Source organism: Girardinichthys multiradiatus, chromosome 10, assembly GCF_021462225.1.
Source record: "Girardinichthys multiradiatus isolate DD_20200921_A chromosome 10, DD_fGirMul_XY1, whole genome shotgun sequence".
Lineage (NCBI taxonomy): Eukaryota > Metazoa > Chordata > Actinopteri > Cyprinodontiformes > Goodeidae > Girardinichthys > Girardinichthys multiradiatus.
The window spans coordinates 37,051,235-37,071,348 of record NC_061803.1 but is presented as its reverse complement, the minus strand read 5'-3'; the positions used below and the strand labels follow the sequence as shown (position 1 = coordinate 37,071,348).

General features: G+C 42.4%; 1 protein-coding gene across 5 annotated transcripts in view; it reads right to left on the bottom strand.

The window, feature by feature from the left end:
- The window catches only part of jmjd1cb (jumonji domain containing 1Cb), a 150,796-nt gene that overhangs the window by 11,586 nt on the left and 119,096 nt on the right, over positions 1 to 20,114 (bottom strand). For all 5 annotated transcript variants that reach the window (XM_047378097.1, XM_047378092.1, XM_047378094.1 and 2 more), the window contains 5 exons: positions 18,540 to 18,712; positions 10,659 to 10,821; positions 5,403 to 7,836; positions 4,243 to 4,444; positions 2,698 to 2,912 (listed from right to left, as the gene is read on the bottom strand). In XM_047378097.1, coding sequence (XP_047234053.1) covers positions 2,698 to 2,912; positions 4,243 to 4,444; positions 5,403 to 7,836; positions 10,659 to 10,821; positions 18,540 to 18,712 — 3,187 coding nt within the window. The remainder of the gene's footprint in view (positions 1 to 2,697; positions 2,913 to 4,242; positions 4,445 to 5,402; positions 7,837 to 10,658; positions 10,822 to 18,539; positions 18,713 to 20,114) is intronic.

The window sequence follows — 20,114 nt, the reverse complement described above, 5'->3', positions numbered from 1 at the left end:
GCTTCCAAACCTGTGCTTCAGACTGTTAAAAAGTGGACTGATGAGTCAAAGCAGATGTTACAGACCTGCTTTGACTGCACAGATTGGACTGTTTTTAAAACTTCAGCCACTGATTTAAACCAACTTACTGAGGTGGTGACATCATACATCAGTTTCTGTGAGGAAATGTGTGTGCAGACCAAGACCTTCTGCATATAAAATACCAATAAACCTTGGTTCACTTCTCATCTGAAGCAGCTACGCAGGATAAGGAAGAGGTTCACAGCAGTGGGTACCAGGTCTTGTATAAACAGGTCAGGAACAAACTGACCAAAGAGATCAAAGCAGGGAAGAGAAGCTACAGTGAGAAGCTAAAGAAAAGCTTCTCACATGGAGACACCTCTACTGTTTGGAATGGTTTGAAAAACCTGACTGTCTACAGGAGCCATTCCCCCCACCTTGAGCATAATTCTTGCCTGGCAAAGCAGTTGAATGGCTTCTACTGCAAGTATGAAAAGCAGCAGTTCACACCTCAACCCAACTCCTCCACATCCCATTCAGACACAAATTCTTGCCATACAGCAACCCCCCTCCTTCAGACCCTCTGCCTGCACTAAGGATCTCAGAGGAAGACTTAAATAGGTTCTTTCAGGGCCTGAAAACACTAAGGGCTGCAGGACCTGTTAATGTCTCCCCATGATGCCTGAAAGGCTGCGCCGACCAACATCACCAGCTTCCCGAAGGAGCAGCAACAGGTGAGGCTGGGGAGCATTTTCTCCCGCACAAGAATCATCAGCACAAGCGAACCCCCAGGGGTGTTTTTCTCTCCCCGCTCCTCTTCTCCCTCTACACAAATGACTGCACCTCAGCGGACCCGTCTGTGAAACTCCTGAAGTTTGCAGATGACACCGCTGTAATTAGACTGATCCAGGACAGCGACGAGTCTGCATAGACAGCTGCTACGCTGGTGTGATCAGAACCACCTGGAACTTAACCCACTCAAGACTGTCGAGATGATGGCGGACTTTCAAAGAACACTACCCCCACATACCCCCCTCACCATCCTCAACAACACTATAACTGCTGTGGACCACTTCCGGCTCCTAAGAACCAACATTTCTCGAAAATGTAGATGGTCCTCACACATAGATAATGTTCAGAAGAAGGCCCAACAGAGACTGCACTGCCTGAGGCAATTCAAGAAGTACAACCTTCCACAGGGGCTGCTGGTCATCTTCTACACTGCCATCATTCAGTCTGTCCTGTCTTCATCCATCTCAGTGTTCAGGCTTTTGTCTTCAGGTGGGCGCTATAGAGCGCTATCTGTTAAAACCAGCCGCCACAAAGACAGTTTTCTCCCCCAGGCTGCTTCTCTGATGAACTCTTGACAGTCAGAGTTATGGTAAATGGACTGAACTTATATAGCGCTTTTCCAGTCATGCAGACCACTCAAAGCGCTTTACACTAGAGCCACATTCACATGCCACATGCTCTCACACATTCATACACTGATACGCAGATCGGTAGGCAACTTGAGGTTAAGTGCCTTGCCCAGGGGCACATTGACATATGGCAGGAGGAAGCTGGAATCGAACCCACAACCTTCTGATTGCAGGACAACTACTCTTCCTAATGAGCCACAGTCGCCTTCAGAACGAGTTCCAGAACAACACTATGAATACTTGCGACTGATCTCACATTATATTCAACTATAAAGTCAATTGTGTATATATGTACATTTAAAAAAAGATTCTTTATTATTGAGAGCAAAGTGTACCGGAGTCAAATTCCTTGGCAATAAAGCTGATTCTGTACTGTAGAGCAGTGGGCCTAATAGGCAAATATGTGGCCCCCAAGCTGTGATTTTTTTCACTATTTCATACCAAGGCAGGGCTGTCTTGTATGCACTGCTTCCACAATAGCAGGAAGACCACCAGATGCTGAAATGTCAGCTAGGTAATAGAGCAGCATGGACCGTCATCTCCATGCCAACAATGTGCTGACATCCTGTCACAGTGTCACTCATAAATCACTCCTAAAAACCTGTTACTTGTTTCGATACAATGGCTTATATCAGCACAGGTCCAGAGTATGTAGGCGAAAGTTGGTCTGCAGATGTTTTGAGTGCTACGTTTTTACTTTCAAAGCGGTACACTATTTGATACTTTCTTGCCTCCACTCACTGTTGTGAATCTGCGTTTTAAACAATGAATGTGGTGAAGAACACAAATGAACACTTCCATCAGTGTCTCCACCTGGCCATCACACCATTTATATTATGCTTAATGGACCATAATAAACAGATGTTTGATTCATTCATTTGAGTACCCCTGCTATAGAGGGACCAAAAAAAACCCTACATGCATGCTCAATATACCCAGAGATTTACATGTGCTCAAATTTTCTGTGATCCATTTCCATCTTGGCAACCAAAACCTATGAATAACGACATGCGATGATACTTCATACATAACCAGTGGATTGATTTCTAAAAATTGACTTTAAATAAAACTTTAAAAACCTTATACCTCCAGAAAAATTGTTTGCCTTCCAACATTGAAAGAAGAGTCAATGTTTTAGTAGTTTTACTTTTAATTTGGGCAATTTTGAAAAATGTTTTCCACAAGATGGTGGTTATTGCCTCAAAGTAAAAAAGTGTTTGTCTTATATGACATGCACTCCCTAATAGAAGTTGTCAGTTGATTTTAGTCTACTTACCATCCTTCTTGATCCAGCTCGCGGCTATATTTTCTGTCATTACCATCTGACAGAACTTATCTCCTATATAACTGAGGATGTACTTGGCAGTGGTTTGGTCCAAGTGGCTCTCCTCCATAGGCCCAGGCACCCATAATGCAAAGGCCTCATCGTCAAACTGGTCTGGGCTGGAGAAGCCGTCCATTCGAATGACTCCATTTTTGCTGTAGGAAAGCCTGAATGGTATTGGGAAAAAAAAGGTTGGAAGATGATAAGAAGGAATTTTTGCTTGAACAGTCCAATAAAGGATCTGAAAAGATCACTGAGATGAAGAGAGCAATTTGATTTTTTACAGGAGGGGGAACGAACACAAAGTTCTTCACTCGAAACTTAAATGCAGAGCTTCTGGGAGGCCCTCCCACTGAAGCATATGATAATGTAGTAACCTTGAAAGCTTGTGCCCAGATGATGTGTGGAGAACTTCCAAACCAGGGTTGTGAGAGCACAATTATGTCCTTGTATGCATGTACTGGCGTTTATACCAGTTATATATTTGACATGATTCTAGATGAAAATAACACTCATACATAATTCAATCAACAATTAAACCAGGCTGCCACAGTTTTGTTTTAGACATGTTGGGTTAGGGTTGTTGACCCAATTATCTATGCTGTCTGTCTGTATGAAGACTGACTCACCTGGAACTGAAAGTGGAATTGATGGCATGACCTACTTTCAGACTAATTCAGCTAATAATTATCTGACCACTTGAGGGCACCACTTATCTGGGAAATTGTATTCCCAGATGTTCACTAGATCCTTAAATATAAAAGAATCATAATTAAAAAGAGAGCGGCAACAGTAATGTATCGTGTCCTGGTTGAGCAGAATACTGTGAACAACCTGGATCCCAAACAAAAGCAGTGTATCAAAAGCAACACGTTACTCAAAGACAAGAAAGGAATTGGCGCTGCACAAATTATTCTTTGTTTCCTCATTCAGCCCCACAAAAACTGTAATATACCAGCATACATGGCAAGATGGGAAATATTGAAAAGCAGCTTTATAATAGAACAACAAACATGAAAAATAATGACAAAATAATTAATCAAGCTTAAACCAAACCCAAAAGTGAAAACTGATCACGGTGCCTCTCTAATTCAGGAGAATCAGAGATATAAAATAAAATTTAGATGACATATCCTGTTTAAATATAACTTTTGCATCTGGCTCTTCAGCAAATGTTATTGTTCTGTAGGTTAATATGAAGTTATTCAACAACTGAAGCCCAAACTGGATCATGCAACAGAACCCAGCCTGGATCAGGATGTGATTGCTTACAACACTGCAAAAGTGTAAGAGTGTTGGTTTATTTTTCCATAAAAGTTATTTAAGATTATTAATAAAACCCAACAATGAAATCAAATCTGATACAATAAATTAATTATGCTTTCACATCTGTAACTGCACAGAGTTCATGTTGTTATGTGACAACCAATAAAATAAGACCAAAATCAAAAAATTAACGTCTCCTCCAGGATACAAATGGGAGAAAAACTCATTTACCGTCTGAAATAGTAGAAACGACAAAAGACGGGGGAATGTGCTGGCTCCTCTCCTTTTTTACTGCGGACAACCCGGCACTCCCGACACTTCTGAAGGTTAGGTCCAATTTCTGAACATGAGTCATCCTGCAGGAAGGACTCCCCCGTCTGTTTGAGCTTCTTCACCTTCCTCCAGTCCTTCAGCACAGAACGAGGGATGCCATCTGAATGGAGCGCACATAATTAAGTCATTATTAATAATCAGTATTTGACAAATACAGATTATATATAAATGAATCAGAATTAACCAACAATCCTGTACGGGTAACATTTTTCTATTACCATTAGCTCTCAGACACCATAATTTATGAATGTCTCACACAGAATCCCGCTGTTATAATTATAGGCCCTAACCCTGTGAAGATGCCAGGTCTTTGTGATGTCAAATAACATGTAACTATCTGCTCTAAACGTTTTCACATTTAATGTGACATTTACGCTGTAGAGAAGTGAAAAACAGCGCTATTGCGCTCCGTTATTGTGCACACCATCGTTTGATTCAAATTAAGCTTCCAGTCTTCTTGGGTTCACACCTACAATCACCTACAGTGAACCTGATAAACTGGAAATAAAGTTCAGCTTTCCTAGTACAATGTTTCTGAGAAAACCAAACTTAAAGTTTGGACTGCGGGTCAACACTGAACACCATACCCCAAAAGAAACATGGTTGGTCCAACATCATGACCCAGGGGTTTTTATGTTCATGGTTGATGATATTATGACAGTTGTGCAGCTGGTTTTGACCCACAACCTTCACGTATCTGCTGGAAAATTGATGATGAAACAAGCTGTTATTTTTTTATCATAAAAGTGAGACAAGCATTCACTCTAAATCCACTGGGAACAATCTCATGACATGTTAAAAAAAAGGTTGAGAAATAATTATCATGATCTCCTTTTGACTTTTGAGAGCCACTGGTCATGGATAACCAGTAAAAGTTGTCCCTGAGAGATATGCTGTCCCATCAATAAACCAGTGTTGGGCTGTTTCAGAAATCAATTTCATGAGACTCTCTGTAAATATTAATAACTTTGAGCGTGGGGTGGAGATCTGTTAAAGGAGCAGCATCAAATTTAAGACTGACTTTCATATTGCTGCAAAAAATGAAAATCAGGACTTACTACTGCTTGCAAGTTTAAGCTTAGTCTTCTCACGGGCTGATCTAAAGATACCATTGGGCTTCACATCCTCTTCTTCCTTCTCATGGTCTCCTCTCTTTTTGGCCATGTCATTCTGTTTCTTCTTGTAGGTTGGTTTAGACTGGCGCTTTGCTCTGCCCTCAATCTTGCTTTCACTGGTATCAGAGTCATCTCCGCCACTTTCTGACCCAGAGTCGTATGAGCGTTTGCACCCCCTCCTAGAGAAATGAACGGGTTTCCTATCTTCTCCACCTCCTCCTGCTGCCGTTGACCCAGCGCTCCTACCCTCCAGGTTTCGGTCTCGCTCACTTTTGATTCCGCTGTCTTTGTTCAAATCAATCTCACTGGACGTGGAGGCACTGAGATTGACTGTACATGGTTTGATCATATCCGACATGGCTGTAGTGTTGCATGTGCTAGTCATGGTGGTGAACAGCTTCTCTGCTTTAATGCTGAAGGAGGCTGTGGTAGCAGTCTTGTCCTCCTCAGAGTGCCGGGTTAACCAGGCTTTCTTTAGCTTGTGGTAGTTACTGGGCTGAGCGAGTAAGGCCGACCCGGAGGTCTGGCCATTAGGTAACAGACTGGACTTGCCTGGTGCTGTGCTCCCAGTTGCAGAGCTGGTGTTACTAATATCACCTGAAGAGGCTCCACTAGAACATGGTGGAGGGGTAGAGCTGCAGTCTGGACTTTTTTCAACTGGATCCAAAGTTAAGGATGAGTTTCCAGTTGGCATTGATGTAGGAGCAGCGGGGAGGTTGGTTTTCGACTGGGCTGCAGCCAAGGCTGCCTTGTGCTTTTTGAGATGTACAAAAGATGGAGAGTAAGTCTTATTAGAGTCACAAATGGGACTAGACATTAGGTTGATGCTTTGACCCTGTAGGGCTGTTTCTGCTGAATTACTCAGAGGCAAAGACAGCCCTGGTGACATGGAGCGTGAGTCAACACCTTCATGGCTGTTTCTCTCAGTTCCAGAGAGGCTAGGCAGCCAGCCTCCGATGCCAGTTCTAGCTGCTCCGAACTCATCACGAGCTGAACACCCTGACTTTGGGTTTTTATTCTGCACATCAGCAACTGATGAGAATACAACAGGGGACCTGCACAAAGAGTTTGTAGTGCTGAGACCTACAGGTCCCTGAGAGCTTTGCATGGAGGTGGTTTTATTGTACTGAGCAGATATGTCCTCCAGGTTTGAGATGGGTTGAATAACTCTGCCACCTCCAGGTTCCTGAGCAGTCTCCCTCATACGTGGACATTCTCCTGGGAGCTTCGAAGGATATGATGCAGAAACCTCCTTATGTACTGTAGCACCAAACTTGTTAGCACCAACAGGACTTTCATACTTAAGTGATGTGGCTGGACGTACAATAACAGAAGCCACTGCTGCTTGAGGCTTACCCCTAAACACCTCTTTTTTTCTACAGAACAGACTTCCTCTTTCCTGTATCATTTCCCTGCCTCGCAATCCATCGTTCATATTATTCCCACTGATAGCAGAGGCCACTGAGGTGACAGCAGCTGTGACTCCATGGAGTTTGACATCCCTGAGTTCTGGCACCAGGGTCGGGGGCTTCTGCTGCTCCACTGATGTTGCGGTGCCAGCTGTTGCTAAGCTGACCGGCTGGATGGGTGTGAGTGTTGGAGGCGACAGACGTCCACCATAGCCCCCTTTCTCCCTCTCCTTCTTGCGTTCAGCCGTCTCTTTGCGTTCCAAGGAAAGCTGTATTGGCGGATGGTAGACAGGAGCCCGGTAAAGGGATGGCATCGCCCTGAGATGGTGTTGCTGTTGCTGATGGTGGTTGGAGACTGAGGATAAGGAGGTCGACATCGAGAAGGTGTTTGAGGTGGCAGGGCTGTGACGATCCTTCCTGTCCATGCTTGTGAGATGTTGATGCTGAATAAGAGTAGCCTGCTGGCTGAGATGCTCAGTAATTTTCCCTGATAAACCCTCTCCTCCCTCTGGTTGGTGCTTTATGAGAGGAGGAGGCTTAGAGAGAGAAGCTTTGGAGCTATAACTGACCAAAGACTGAGTTCCCTGGCTTTGAACACCCGTCCCGACGCTGACCCCTACAACTGGAGCACCAAGTGATACTTTGTCGTAGTAAGAACTTTGCTCTTTGGAGGGGTACAGTCTTGGAGGTTCATTCACAACACTGTTGGAGAGTATGGTGAAGTAGCCGCTTTTCTCTGACTGGATGACATGGGGGTGAGGGTGGCTGGTCTTTGGGCTTGAAGAGGCAAGAGCTGGTATCCGGACAGGGAATGCTGGATCTTTGCTTTTCTCTCTGTCCCTGTCCAGCCCAGGATCAGTGGGGCGCTGTATCTTAGCAGTGAAAGGCGCAACCTCAATGCTCTCTTTCAGGATCTGACGGTTCTCCTCTTTGTATTTAATGCTTCGGTCTGCTGCATGAAGTACTTCCTGGAAAGGAAAATACAAATATAAGTAATTGTAAAATAGTGGTTACATAATTTTATTACTATTTTTAAAACCACTTCAAATGGTAAAAAGTACAGTACAAGCCACATTCAATCTTTCATACAGAGCTATGAAAAACATGAAGGTTTGCTCCAATGACGCTTTGTAAATGAACAGTACCAGAATAAATGAGCCACTGTTTCTCTGTTGGCTTCACAAAAATTAAATTTAAATTATTGAAGTCTCTGAAGGTAGCAGTTAGTTGGATAGAAGCTATGAAGGATTTTAAAAGAAACGTCAACAAGAACTTTCATGATAAAATCCAGACTTTGTCCCAATACATATTCTCCACAAAGCAGGACACAATGTTCCGTTCTACTGCGGTATGAATCAAACACTAATCGGCAGGGGCTAAGTCAGCTACTACAACCTTTGGCAAAAATTATGGAATAAGCAGTCTTGGAGTATGTACTTTCATTTGTTTAATTTTAATCGAAAAAAAGCAGATCACAGAGATGACAGAAAACTACAGTCATTCTAAGTGCCGACTTTCTGGCTTTAAGAAAACCCTAAAAGAAATAAAGAAAACCATTGTGGTAGTCAGTAACAGTCACTCTTTAAGCTCAAACAGGGAAAAAATATGGAATCACTCAACTCTGGGGAAACAATTATGGAATTAACCTGGAAATTTTAATTCCCAAATCTAACACCTGCATCAGATTAGATCTGCTCGTTAGTCTGCAGTTAAAAAGGGGTGATCGCACCTTGGAGAGCTGTTGCACCAAGTGGACTGACATGAGACTAGTGATAGTAACACAGGTTATGGTGGAGCCAGACTGAAGCTGACAGTTTGAGCAGAAAGAAGCAGGCACCTGTAACAACCTACCCTGCTGTTTGTACCCCTTAGAGATTATTAATGTGTGCATTAGTCCTGTTTTAAACTGTGTTTAACCTCCATTAGTGTTACAGGTGCCTATTTAAAAGGCACAAATATGCTACGTTTGGTATCGTTGTCTGCAGGACACTAGACATGGAGCAGAGAAAGCTGAGGCGAGAGCTCTCTGAGAAGGTTGGAGATATTCGTGTTACAGGTAAACGTTACAAGACCATTTCCAATCAGCTTCATGTTCCTGTGAGCACACCTGTCAATGTTATTAAAAAGGTCCACAAGACTAGGCACCTTCCAGGACGTAGACATCCTCGGGTTAAAAAGACAGATGCTGAAGATGGTGGAATAAGGTCCAGTTAAGTGATTAAATGACTTGAAATGACTAAAGGAGCTACATCCATTAACATTTACTTTTCCTTCCCATAGAAAGTACTCCTGGATCAGTGCTTCTTTGTTCTCTTTGAGTCTCTGCTCTCTTCTCTCAAACCCCCAGTCGGTCGTGGCAGATGGCCGCTCACACTGAGCCTGGTTCTGGTGGAGGTTTCTTCCTGTTAAAAGGGAGATCTCCTCTCCACTGTCGCTACATGCATGCTCAGTATGAGAGATTGCTACAAAGTCAACGCCAGTGACTGTCCACTGTCTCTACATGTTCATCTAGGAGGAGTGAATGCTGTAAGTCACTGACTGGATGCAATCTGCTGGGTTTCCTTAGACAGAAAAACTTTTTATCCAATTTGAATAAATAACAGAATCTGACTGCACTGTTCAATTGTTAGGATTAATTGGAATCTATGTTCAAAATAACAGTTTTTAGTTGGGATTTGAAAAAGGAGAGTGTGCCGGTGTTTCTGATATCAGGAGGGAGGGCGTTCCAGAAGTGGGGGCAGATCAGCTACAGGCCTTGAATCCCATGGTGGTCAGACGAGCAGGAGGCACCATGAGGCTGATCGAGTGGGCTGACCTAAGAGACCAAGAGGGAGTATTAATGAGGAGGTGGTCAGACAGATGTGAGGTGATGGATGGCCTTAAATGCATAAAGCAAGGTTTTGAATTCCAAGTGGTATGCGATTAGGAGCCAGTGGAGCTGGCTCAGGTGAAATGTGACTGGTGGGTAATGCTCTGGAGATGACCTGGCAGAGAAGAGAGTAATAGTGATCCAGACGAGATCTGGCCAGAGCGTAGACCAGGACTGCAGCGGTGGCAGGAGTGAGGGAGGTGCGGAGGTGACTAATACTACGTAGGTGGAAGTAGGTGGAGTGGGTGATGTTGTTGATGTGGCTTTGAAAAGGTAGAGTGCCTTCAAATATGACACCCAGATTCTTGAGTGAATGGAGAGACAGATGAGTTGTTGATAGTGAGGATGAAAATGGAAGGATTTGGGAGGATGGTCCCAATGAGGAGAATTTCTGTTTTCTCAATGTTGAAATTGAGAAAGTTAGATGAAAACCAGGCTTTGATTTTCTGTAAACAGTCTCTGCTGTGTGAGATCTGGGGAAATATGAGAAGTTATTATTAACTGGCTGAAAATGAATAAAGCGAGCCATCACGAGGCATAATGCCTGCATATTTATGGTGGCTCTAGCATCCTTTAAACAATACTGAAACACTTGCATCACTCTCTCCAGTCTTTGTAATTAAGGGTTGGTCCAGAGATATTTGCTTCTGCCTGGATTAACAATGTTACTGAACGTGTCTAAGCATTATTGTACAGAGCTATGCTGCATAGTAGTATACATGTTGTTTGGGTGATGCCATGCAGAGCTTTTCTTAAATAAACTTTTTCTTTTTCCAACACACCTCGATTTTCAGGTCAAATGGCTCAAGTCCAAAGTCTATAGTTGGTTTACAAAGTCGAGTCTTAAATTTGTGACTTAAGTCCACAACTCGTCATTGAGAAAGCCACCAATGATGATGAAGATAAAGTACAGTAATGTACCTGTGTATTCGTCAGATGAGCCTTGCTGTGTGGATCCAGGTAAAGGCAGTGCAGGTGGACATCCTTTCCTGTTGGGGTACGACTTTGGTCTGTCTGATCCTGTTTTATTTGAGCCAATGTCAAATTCCTGATGGGATCCACAAAGCCTTTCTTCTCCACATCTCTGCACACAGACAATTAAAATAAGTTAGTGAAGACGTTTTTGCCTTAAATTTCCCCACAAAATAACCAACCACCCCTAACTAGCACTAAGTTCTTTCTTAGCTACAGCTTGTTCTAAATGGTGCTGTTTCAGAGATGCAGGACCAGCACTGCACTCGTCCTCTTCAGTGGGTCATTACAACTGAGCTGAGGAGGTGTGTTTACACTGCAGAGGTCCTAGAACTCCTGGCAGGAGAAAGTTTCATACAGGAACATTCTCCTTTTTCCTTTTATTTTAATTTCTTTCAAAATATTTCAAAAATGTTCACAATACTGGCCATTAACTAGGGTCAGAAGTAAAAAAAGACCAGCTTAGTTGATTTATGGACCTACCCCCCAACCAGGACACACATGTCGAAAATGCTCAACCTTTAATGAATATTAAATTGGGAACATTGCAATCTGTCTGTGAACCTTGGCGGCTAAACACCCGCCTCCTCTCCAGTGATAATATCACGGATTGTGTTTCCAAGTAGATAGATTTCTTTCGAGCACCAACAAAACCTCTGGAGTGTCTGCTTCGCTTCTCTGGGAAACATTAAAGGCTTTTATTAGGGGAAAAATAATCTACGTACACCACGAGAGTAAGTTAAGGTGAGAAAGAAAATGTTTTTAACTCGACAAATTTCACAACTAGACGCTATGTACGCAGTCTCTGCTTCTCCGAACATATATAAAGAACGGCTTGCACTACAAGCCAAATTTAATACTCTTACAACTCATTGGACTACAGAACTCCTTCTTCAGTCCAAAGCTCAGTTTTTTGAACATGGTGATAAAGCAGGGAGACTACAAGCACACCAAATAGGGCAAGTCTCTGCATCCCGTCAAATCCCTCAAATCCAAACCAACGGTGGAGTAACTACCAATCCTTTTGAAATTAACCGGACTTTTGAAAAACTTTGTAGCTCTCTGTATTCATCTGAGTGTACTCCCACAGAACACCAATTTGATCGGTTCTTTGCCAAATTGGTTATCCCCACGACTGATCAGGAAACGGCCAACAACCTGGGGAAACCTATTACAATCCTGGAGCTTAATGGGGCTGTGCAGTCTCTTCAGGGTGGAAAGTGTCCGGGCCCCGATGGGTATCTTTCTAAATTTTGTTTTTTAATTCTGGAATAAATTGGCGCAACAATTCCTTTACATGTATAATGAGTCTTTTGCTCTTGGCGCTCTTCTTCAGACACTTAATTAGGCCACAATCACACTTCTTTTGAAAAAAGGACCTTTCCTGTTCTTCTTACCGTTCTATTAGTCTTTTGAACATGGATTTTAAACTATTTACAACTATCTGAATTATTAGCTCAACAGCTCGAATCTTTCCTACCCACTATAATTAACACGGACCAAACCACCTTTATCCAGAATGGACACTCCTTTTCCAATCTTAGGCGGTTATTGAACATTGGATACAATACCTCCTCTAATAGCACTGAAGAAGCTCTAATCTCTCTGGATGCCAAGAAGGCGTTTGACCGTGTAGAATGGTCATATCTTTTCTATACAGTCAGGAAATATGGGCTAGGAGACTCATTTTTGTCCTGGATTAAATTACTTTACTCCAATCCACGAGCCTCGATTAGGACTAACAATGTTTGGTCTGACTATTTTTGGCTCTATCAATCCACAAGGCAGGGGTGCCCATTAAGTCCCCTTCTATTTGCAATGGCTTTGGAGCTTCTTGCTGTTGCTATGCATTCTAATCAAAACATGGCAGAGATATGGTGTGGATGCAAAGGTCTCCTTGAATGCTGACGGCTTAGTTATATACATTTCACTTTTAAATACATCCATTCCTGACACTCTACATCAGATTTTGGTCGACTGTCGAGGTACAAGCTGAATTGAAGTAAAAGTGAGTTGTTTCCCATTAATTTGGCAGCCAAATCCTCCTCACTGCATGGTTTTCCTTTTAAGATTGCCCACAATGATCTTACATATTTGGGACTCTAGATAGATTATTGCATGGCACCCACAGTTTCAACTCGTTGGACAAATAAACTGTCCTTCAGTCCCTGACTAGTCTCTTATTTTCGCTTCATCAGAGGTAAGTCCGCACTCTTTTCCCTATATACACTGCCTGGCCAAAAAAAAAAAAAAAAAAAAGTCACCACCCAAAAAAAAAGACAATTTCACACATTCTAATATTTCGTTGGAAAGCCTTTAGCTTTAATTACGACACACATTCGCTGTGGCATTGTTTTGATGAGCTTCTGCAATGTCACAAGATTTATTTCCGCCCAGTGTTGAATTAATTTTTCACCAAGATCTTGCATTGATGATGGTAGTGTCTGACTGTTGCACAAAGCCTTAACCAGCACATCTCAAAGATTCTAAAGGGGGTTAAGGTCTGGACTCTGTGGTGGCCAGTTCATGTGTGAGAATGATGTCTCATTCTCCCTGAACCATTCTTTCACAATTTGAGCCTGATGAATCCTGGCATTGTCATCTTGGAATGTGCCAGTGCCATCAGAGAAGAAAAAATCCATTGATGGAATAACCTGGTTTTCAGTATATTCAGGTAGTCAGTTGACCTCATTCTTTGAACACATACTGTTGCTGAACCCAGACCTGACCAACTGCAGCAACCCCAGATCATAGCACTGCCCCCACAGGCTTGTACAGTAGGCACTAGGCATGATGGGTGCATCACTTCACCTGCCTCTCTTCTTACCCTGATGCGCCCATCACTCTGGAACAGGGTAGATTCTGGACTCATCAGACCATATGACCTTCTTCCATTGCTCCAGAGTCCAATCCTTACACTCCCTACCAAATTGAAGCATTTTTTCTAGTTAGCCTCAATGATTAGTGGTTTTCTTAAGGCTTCACAGCTGTTCAGTCCCAATCCCTTGAGTTCCCTTCACATTGTGCGTGTGGAAATGCTCTTACTTTCACTATTATACATAGCCCAGAGTTCTACTGTTGTTTTTCTTCAATTTGATTTCACCAAATCGAATTGTTGCAGAGGAGTCGAGATGTCTGCGTGAAAGTTAGGTCGATTCTCACCTCTGGTCTTCCTAGAGGGGGTGCCAAGCCACATGGGGTTTTGCTAATCTGATAGTGTCAACTTTTGTCTCATCAGATTGGTCTCAGCTCTGCTCAGTAATACGTCTGATGCTGAAAAACCTGTCTCCCTTATAAGGCTAAATTAATAAAGGTGAACTTGTTGCCAGCTGAAAAATTATCACCCATGCATTAATTACCCAATGGGAGGTTTGCACCTATTTGATTAGTTAAATCCAGGTGGCGATCCAGGCAGTGTATATGTGTAATTATTTTATAAAGTTTTGTTGGCACAGAATTGGATCTGACTGACTCTATTTGTTTATTTATTTCATTTTATCTCTTGTGGTGAGTGGAGGAGTGGAGTCTGTTTTGTTTTGTTTTTTTAAGGAATTGTAAGGCTTTTTGTATTGAGATATACAGGGGTTGGACAATGAAACGGAAACACCTGGCTTTAGATCACAATAATTTATTAGTATGGTGTAGGGCCTCCTTTTGCGGCCAATACAGCGTCAATTTGTCTTGGGAATGACATATACAAGTCCTGCACAGTGGTCAGAGGGATTTTAAGCCATTCTTCTTGCAGGATAGTGGCCAGGTCACTACGTGATACTGGTGGAGTCAAACGTTTCCTGTGACGGTGACTGGGCAGGCCATGGGAGATGTTCAACTTCACTTTTATGTTCATCAAACCAATCTTTCACCAGTCTTGCTGTGTGTATTGGTGCATTGTCATCCTGATACACGGCACCACCTTCAGGATACAATGTTTGAACCATTGGATGCACATGGTCCTCAAGAATGGTTCGGTAGACCTTGGCAGTGACGCGCCCATCTAGCACAAGTATTGGGCCAAGAGAATGCCATGATATGGCAGCCCAAACCATCACTGATCCACCCCCATGCTTCACTCTGGGCATGCAACGATCTGGGTGGTACGCTTCTTTGGGGCTTCTCCACACCGTAACTCTCCCGGATGTGGGGAAAACAGTAAAGGTGGACTCATCAGAGAACAATACATGTTTCACATTGTCCACAGCCCAAGATTTGCGCTCCTTGCACCATTGAAACCGACGTTTGGCATTGGCATGATTGACCAAAGGTTTGGCTATAGCAGTCCGGCCATGTATACTGACCCTGTGGAGCTCCCGACGGACAGTTCTGGTGGAAACAGGAGAGTTGAGGTGCACATTTAATTCTGCCGTGATTTGGGCAGCCGTGGTTTTATGTTTTTTGGATACAATCCGGATTAGCACCTGAACATCCCTTTCAGACAGCTTCCTCTTGCGTCCACAGTTAATCCTGTTGGATGTGGTTCGTCCTTGGTGGTATGCTGACATTACCCTGGATACCGTGGCTCTTGATACATCACAAAGACTTGCTGTCTTGGTCACAGATGCGCCAGCAAGACGTGCACCAACAATTTGTCCTCTTTTGAACTCTGGTATGTCACCCATAATGTTGTGTGCATTTCAATATTTTGAGCAAAACTGTGCTCTTACCCTGCTAATTGAACCTTCACACTCTGCTCTTACTGGTGCAATGTGCAATCAATGAAAACTGGCTACCAGGCTGGTCCAATTTAGCCTTGAAACCTCCCATATTAAAATGACAGGTGTTTCAGTTTCATTGTCCAACCCCTGTACGTGCCATGTCAGGATGAACATGTAGCTCTGCAAAATTTCTTTGGAGAATTTAAATAAACAAAGTTTGAAAAAAATAAAAATAAAATAAAATAAATAAATCCTATCTGAACACATTTTTGTACATGAGATTTGGCCTGAACTGTTTGTGTGTCTGTCTGCAGACACAGCTAAATGCACAAGGGCTGGCTTTAAATGTACTACAGACACACATTTCCACCAGGTTCTCCAACTGCTATGAAACATCAGATTAATATTTTATTCATTTGATTTCACTCTCTTTATTGTCGATTTAGAGCCTGCTCCGCAGCTGAAGTTGGTGCTTTGTCCTTGAAACTGCATGAAAGTTTGAACTTATGTTTACATAAGATTGCAATTACTGATAATGTACACCTGATGATTAAAAAGCTATGAGGCAGTGGTGTCAAACTCCAGTCCTCAAGGGCTAGTGTCCTGCAACTTTTAGATGTGTCCCTGGTCCAACACACCTCAAACAAATGGCTGAAGTTCTCCAGAGTCCTGCTAATGACCTAACTATTTGATTCAGGTGTGCTGAAGCAGAGGAACATCTAAAAGTTGCAGGTTACCGGCCCTTGAGGACTGGAGTTTGACACCAGTGCTATAAAGGGATTGTGTTGCAAGTCACACAAGTCCACAACGTTTGGATTCATCTGCTGTGTTGAGATGTTGGTGGAATTCAACAGATCAGGGGGCCTCATGTATGAAGGAGTGCGTGCCTTTCATACTGACTGTTTACGGTAGGGAGAAATTCTGAAACTTGCTGCACACAAAACAAAAAAATCAGATGTATAAAACTGAGTAAACATGTCACCAAACACAAAGCCTTCACACATCCTAATTTACAGTGTATTTGACGTAGCTCCACGTGGCACTTGGACCGTCCGGTCCCCGCCCCTAAATACACGTGCAAAGTAGTATAAGTAGCCAGAAGTTACCCATCATGTGTCCGGTTCCTTTCGGCGAAAAAACGCCAAGAGAGATTCTGTCTGCAGATCATGAGGGATATTTGTAGTCAGTTACAGCAAACCAGCACCTACGTGAATGACATTAGCGACTCAAACCTGACTGTAAATAAAATGTTTGTTGGCTCGAACCTGTTTAGTTCTACAATATCTTAACTCCAAGCTGCGCAGTCTAGCTGCTGCAGTAAGCTCATTCATACCTCAATGCTGATCATCATAATTGTGTGAATATGTCTCCAATATTTCTATTAGTAAGACTGTCACCACATACACTATGTGAAGAACTTTAAATGTTTACAACCAACTACTGAAAATTATTGTCGATTGAAAAAATTTGCATGGCTTCCACACATTTTCACGGCAGGTCAAAAATTTGCTTGGATTTATGCACACTTTCAAGCAATGTTCATTTTAGTACATGCCAAGTTGTGCGTAAAACATTGCGCCGCAAGATTTTTGTGCTTAAGTATGTTTTGTACATGAGGCCCTAGGGCACAGATTCATCGCAGCTTTGGTCACAGCCTATCTGTAGGAGAAATAAATACATGACAATCTCAGAAATTAGAATATTATGAAAATGTTCAATATTTCTGTTCCTCAGAAAATAAAATTCATTATATAGATTCATTACACATAGTCAAATATTTCAAGCTTTTATTTATTGTCATTGGATAATTATGGCTTCCAGAGAATGAAAACCCCAAACTTCAAAATTGTCTCAGAAAATTTCAATATTGTGTAAAAGTTAAATATTTGAAACTAATCAGCTAATCAACTCTAGGGTGTCTCTCAGTCTGGGTCAGTAGGAGACACAGTCATGGGGAAGACAGCTGATTGGACAGATGTCCAGAAGACAGTCATGGACACCCTCCACAAGGAAGAAAGCCACAAAAGGTCATTGCTGAAGAAGCTGGGTCTACCAGGACATGTGCTAGTGAGCAGCTTTATGAGAACGCTGATTTCATTTTCCAGCAGGACTTGGTACCAGCTTACACTGCTAAAGGTAACAATAGTTGGTACAATGACCATGAAGTTACTGTGCTTGACTGGTCAGCAATTAGGCCTGACCAGAACCCCATAGAGAATCTATGAGTTCTGTCCACAGAAAGATGAGAGATAACAGAACCAACAATGCAGATGACCTGAAGGCTACTATCAAAGGAACCTAGACTTGCCAAACACCTCAGCAGAACCACAGGCTGATCTCCTCCATGCCACTCTGCATTGATGCAGTAATTCATACAAAATGAGCCCAGGCCAACTACTGAGTGGATAGAAATGGACATACTTTTCAGAATCCTGACATTTCTGTTTAACATATCCTTTTTAATGATCTGATGTAATATTGTAGTTTTCTGAGACATTGAATTTGGGGTTTTCATTCTCTGGAAGCCATAATCATCAAAATTACAAGAAATAAAGGGTTGAAATATTTCACTCTGTGTGATCAATCTTTCTGCAGTAATATATGAGTTTCACTTTCTGGCACGTGTGACTAAAAACATTAAACCTTTTTACATATACTAAGTTTTCGTGATGTACCTGTACTGTTTGGCCAGGTTAAATGTTAATGATTCTATTAGCATGGTGGTTTATTGTTTACTTAATGCTCTTTTAAAGATATTTTTTTGACACAAGTGGCCTTTATTTTTATTTTTTTTAAAGTAGGCAGACAGGAGAGAGGGGGAGACATTTGGCAAATGTCGCAGGGGTCCGGGACTCGGACCCGGGATGGCCACTTCGAGGACTGTAGCCTCTGTACATGGTTGCGCGCTTAACCCCTACAACATCAGCGCCGCGCCCTACTTAATGCTCTTTTTTAAAACACAATAAATATTAGCAGTGGACAACCAATTCAATACTTTTAACAACCAATAATTCAGAAAGATTTGATAAGAATGAAACATTTTAAGCAAGCTGTTGTTTAAGTTAAATCAGAAAACAGACACAGCTCTTACTTGACCCATAGTCCCACAGTTCAAACCTCCTCTCATCTAAAGCCAGTCATAGCTATTAGAAAAGAGAAAAAACACTTGTTGGCTTACTCTTTATGAACATCCATGGCAGCCTTTGACATTGATGGGTTAGTGTGTGTACTGATCCTAGCAGAGGGGTGATGAGCGTCAGCGCTGGCTGGCCTGACTGGAATGTGGTTCAGTAAACCAAGACCTTCACCGCAGCTACCAGCAGCCTGATGCAGCCATGGACTGGCAGTGTTCTGCATAAGACACGCAAAATGTAGACATGAAAAAACACTTTACAGACGTTGCTAAACTGTTAAAGTGAGAACAAAGTAAAAAACAAACAAAAACAATAAAACTTGTAGAAAATAAAAGCCACACATCCATAAACACCAGTTTTTAATCACTTTCTTTGCACTATAGACAATTTTAATGGTACTCCAGGTACCAGCTGTTGAAAATGGGATTTTCACATAACTCTGAACCTTTGGCATCACACTGTCTGTTAAATTACATTCTAGAATATTGAAAATACTATACAAATGTATAAAAAATACTATAAAAAAGTGTCCAATCTGTGGAATATCTGAAATCTTTGTTTGGGGTTCAATTCAATTCATTTCAAAAATACTTTATTAATCCCGAAGGGAAATTAATTGCTGTTGTAGGTCATCTTATACAGGTTTCTTCAAAGAACCGTTGTAGATGCTGATGGCTGTGGGCAGGAAGGATCTCCTGTAGCGCTCCGTCTTACAGCAGATCTGAAAAAGCCTCTGACTGAAGACACTCTGTTGTTGTAGGACAATCTCATGAAGAGGATGCTCAGGGTTCTCCATAATGTTCTTGTTTTATGAAGAATCTTTCTTTGCACAATGATCTGCAGAGGTTCCAGAGGATTCCCCAGAACAGACCCAGCCTTCTCTATCAGCATGTTGAGCTTTTTTAAGTCCCTGGCTTTGATGCTGCTTCCCCAGCAGATGATGGCAGAAGAGATCACTTTCCATAACAGACTTATAGAAGATAAGGATTTTGCTGCACACACATTAAAAGTCATAAGCTTCCTCAAGAAGTATAGTCTGCTCTGTCCCTTCTTGTAGACGGCTTCATAGTTGTAGCTCCACTCCTGCCTGTTATCCAGGTGAACACCGAGGTATTTATACTACTCCACCCCCTCTACTTCTTCTCCCATGATGGAAAGTGTCTGACCTATTCTTATTTCTCTTAAATTCTACAATCATCTTTGTTCTATTAACGTTCAAGTTGAGATGATTGTTTCCACACCATGCCACAAATTGGTCCACCAGCTCCCTGATATCAGCTTCTTGTCCATCTCTGATCCACCCCACGACTGCAGAATCATCCGAGTATTTCTGCAGATGACAGGAGTACTGGAAGTCTGAGGTCTACAGAGTGAAAAGAAACGGTGAGAATACAGTCCCCTGTGGTGCTCCTGTGCTGCTGACTACCTGGTTAGACACACAACCCTTCAGTTTCACAAACTGTGGTCTGTTTGTCAGGTAGTCTTTGATCCAGGAGATTGTTGAGGCCTCCACCTGAGTCTTCTGGAGTTTCTGACAAAGCAAATCAGGTTGAATTGTGTTAAATGTTCTGGAGAAATTAAAGAACATGATCCTCAAAGTGCTGCTGGCTTTGTCCAGA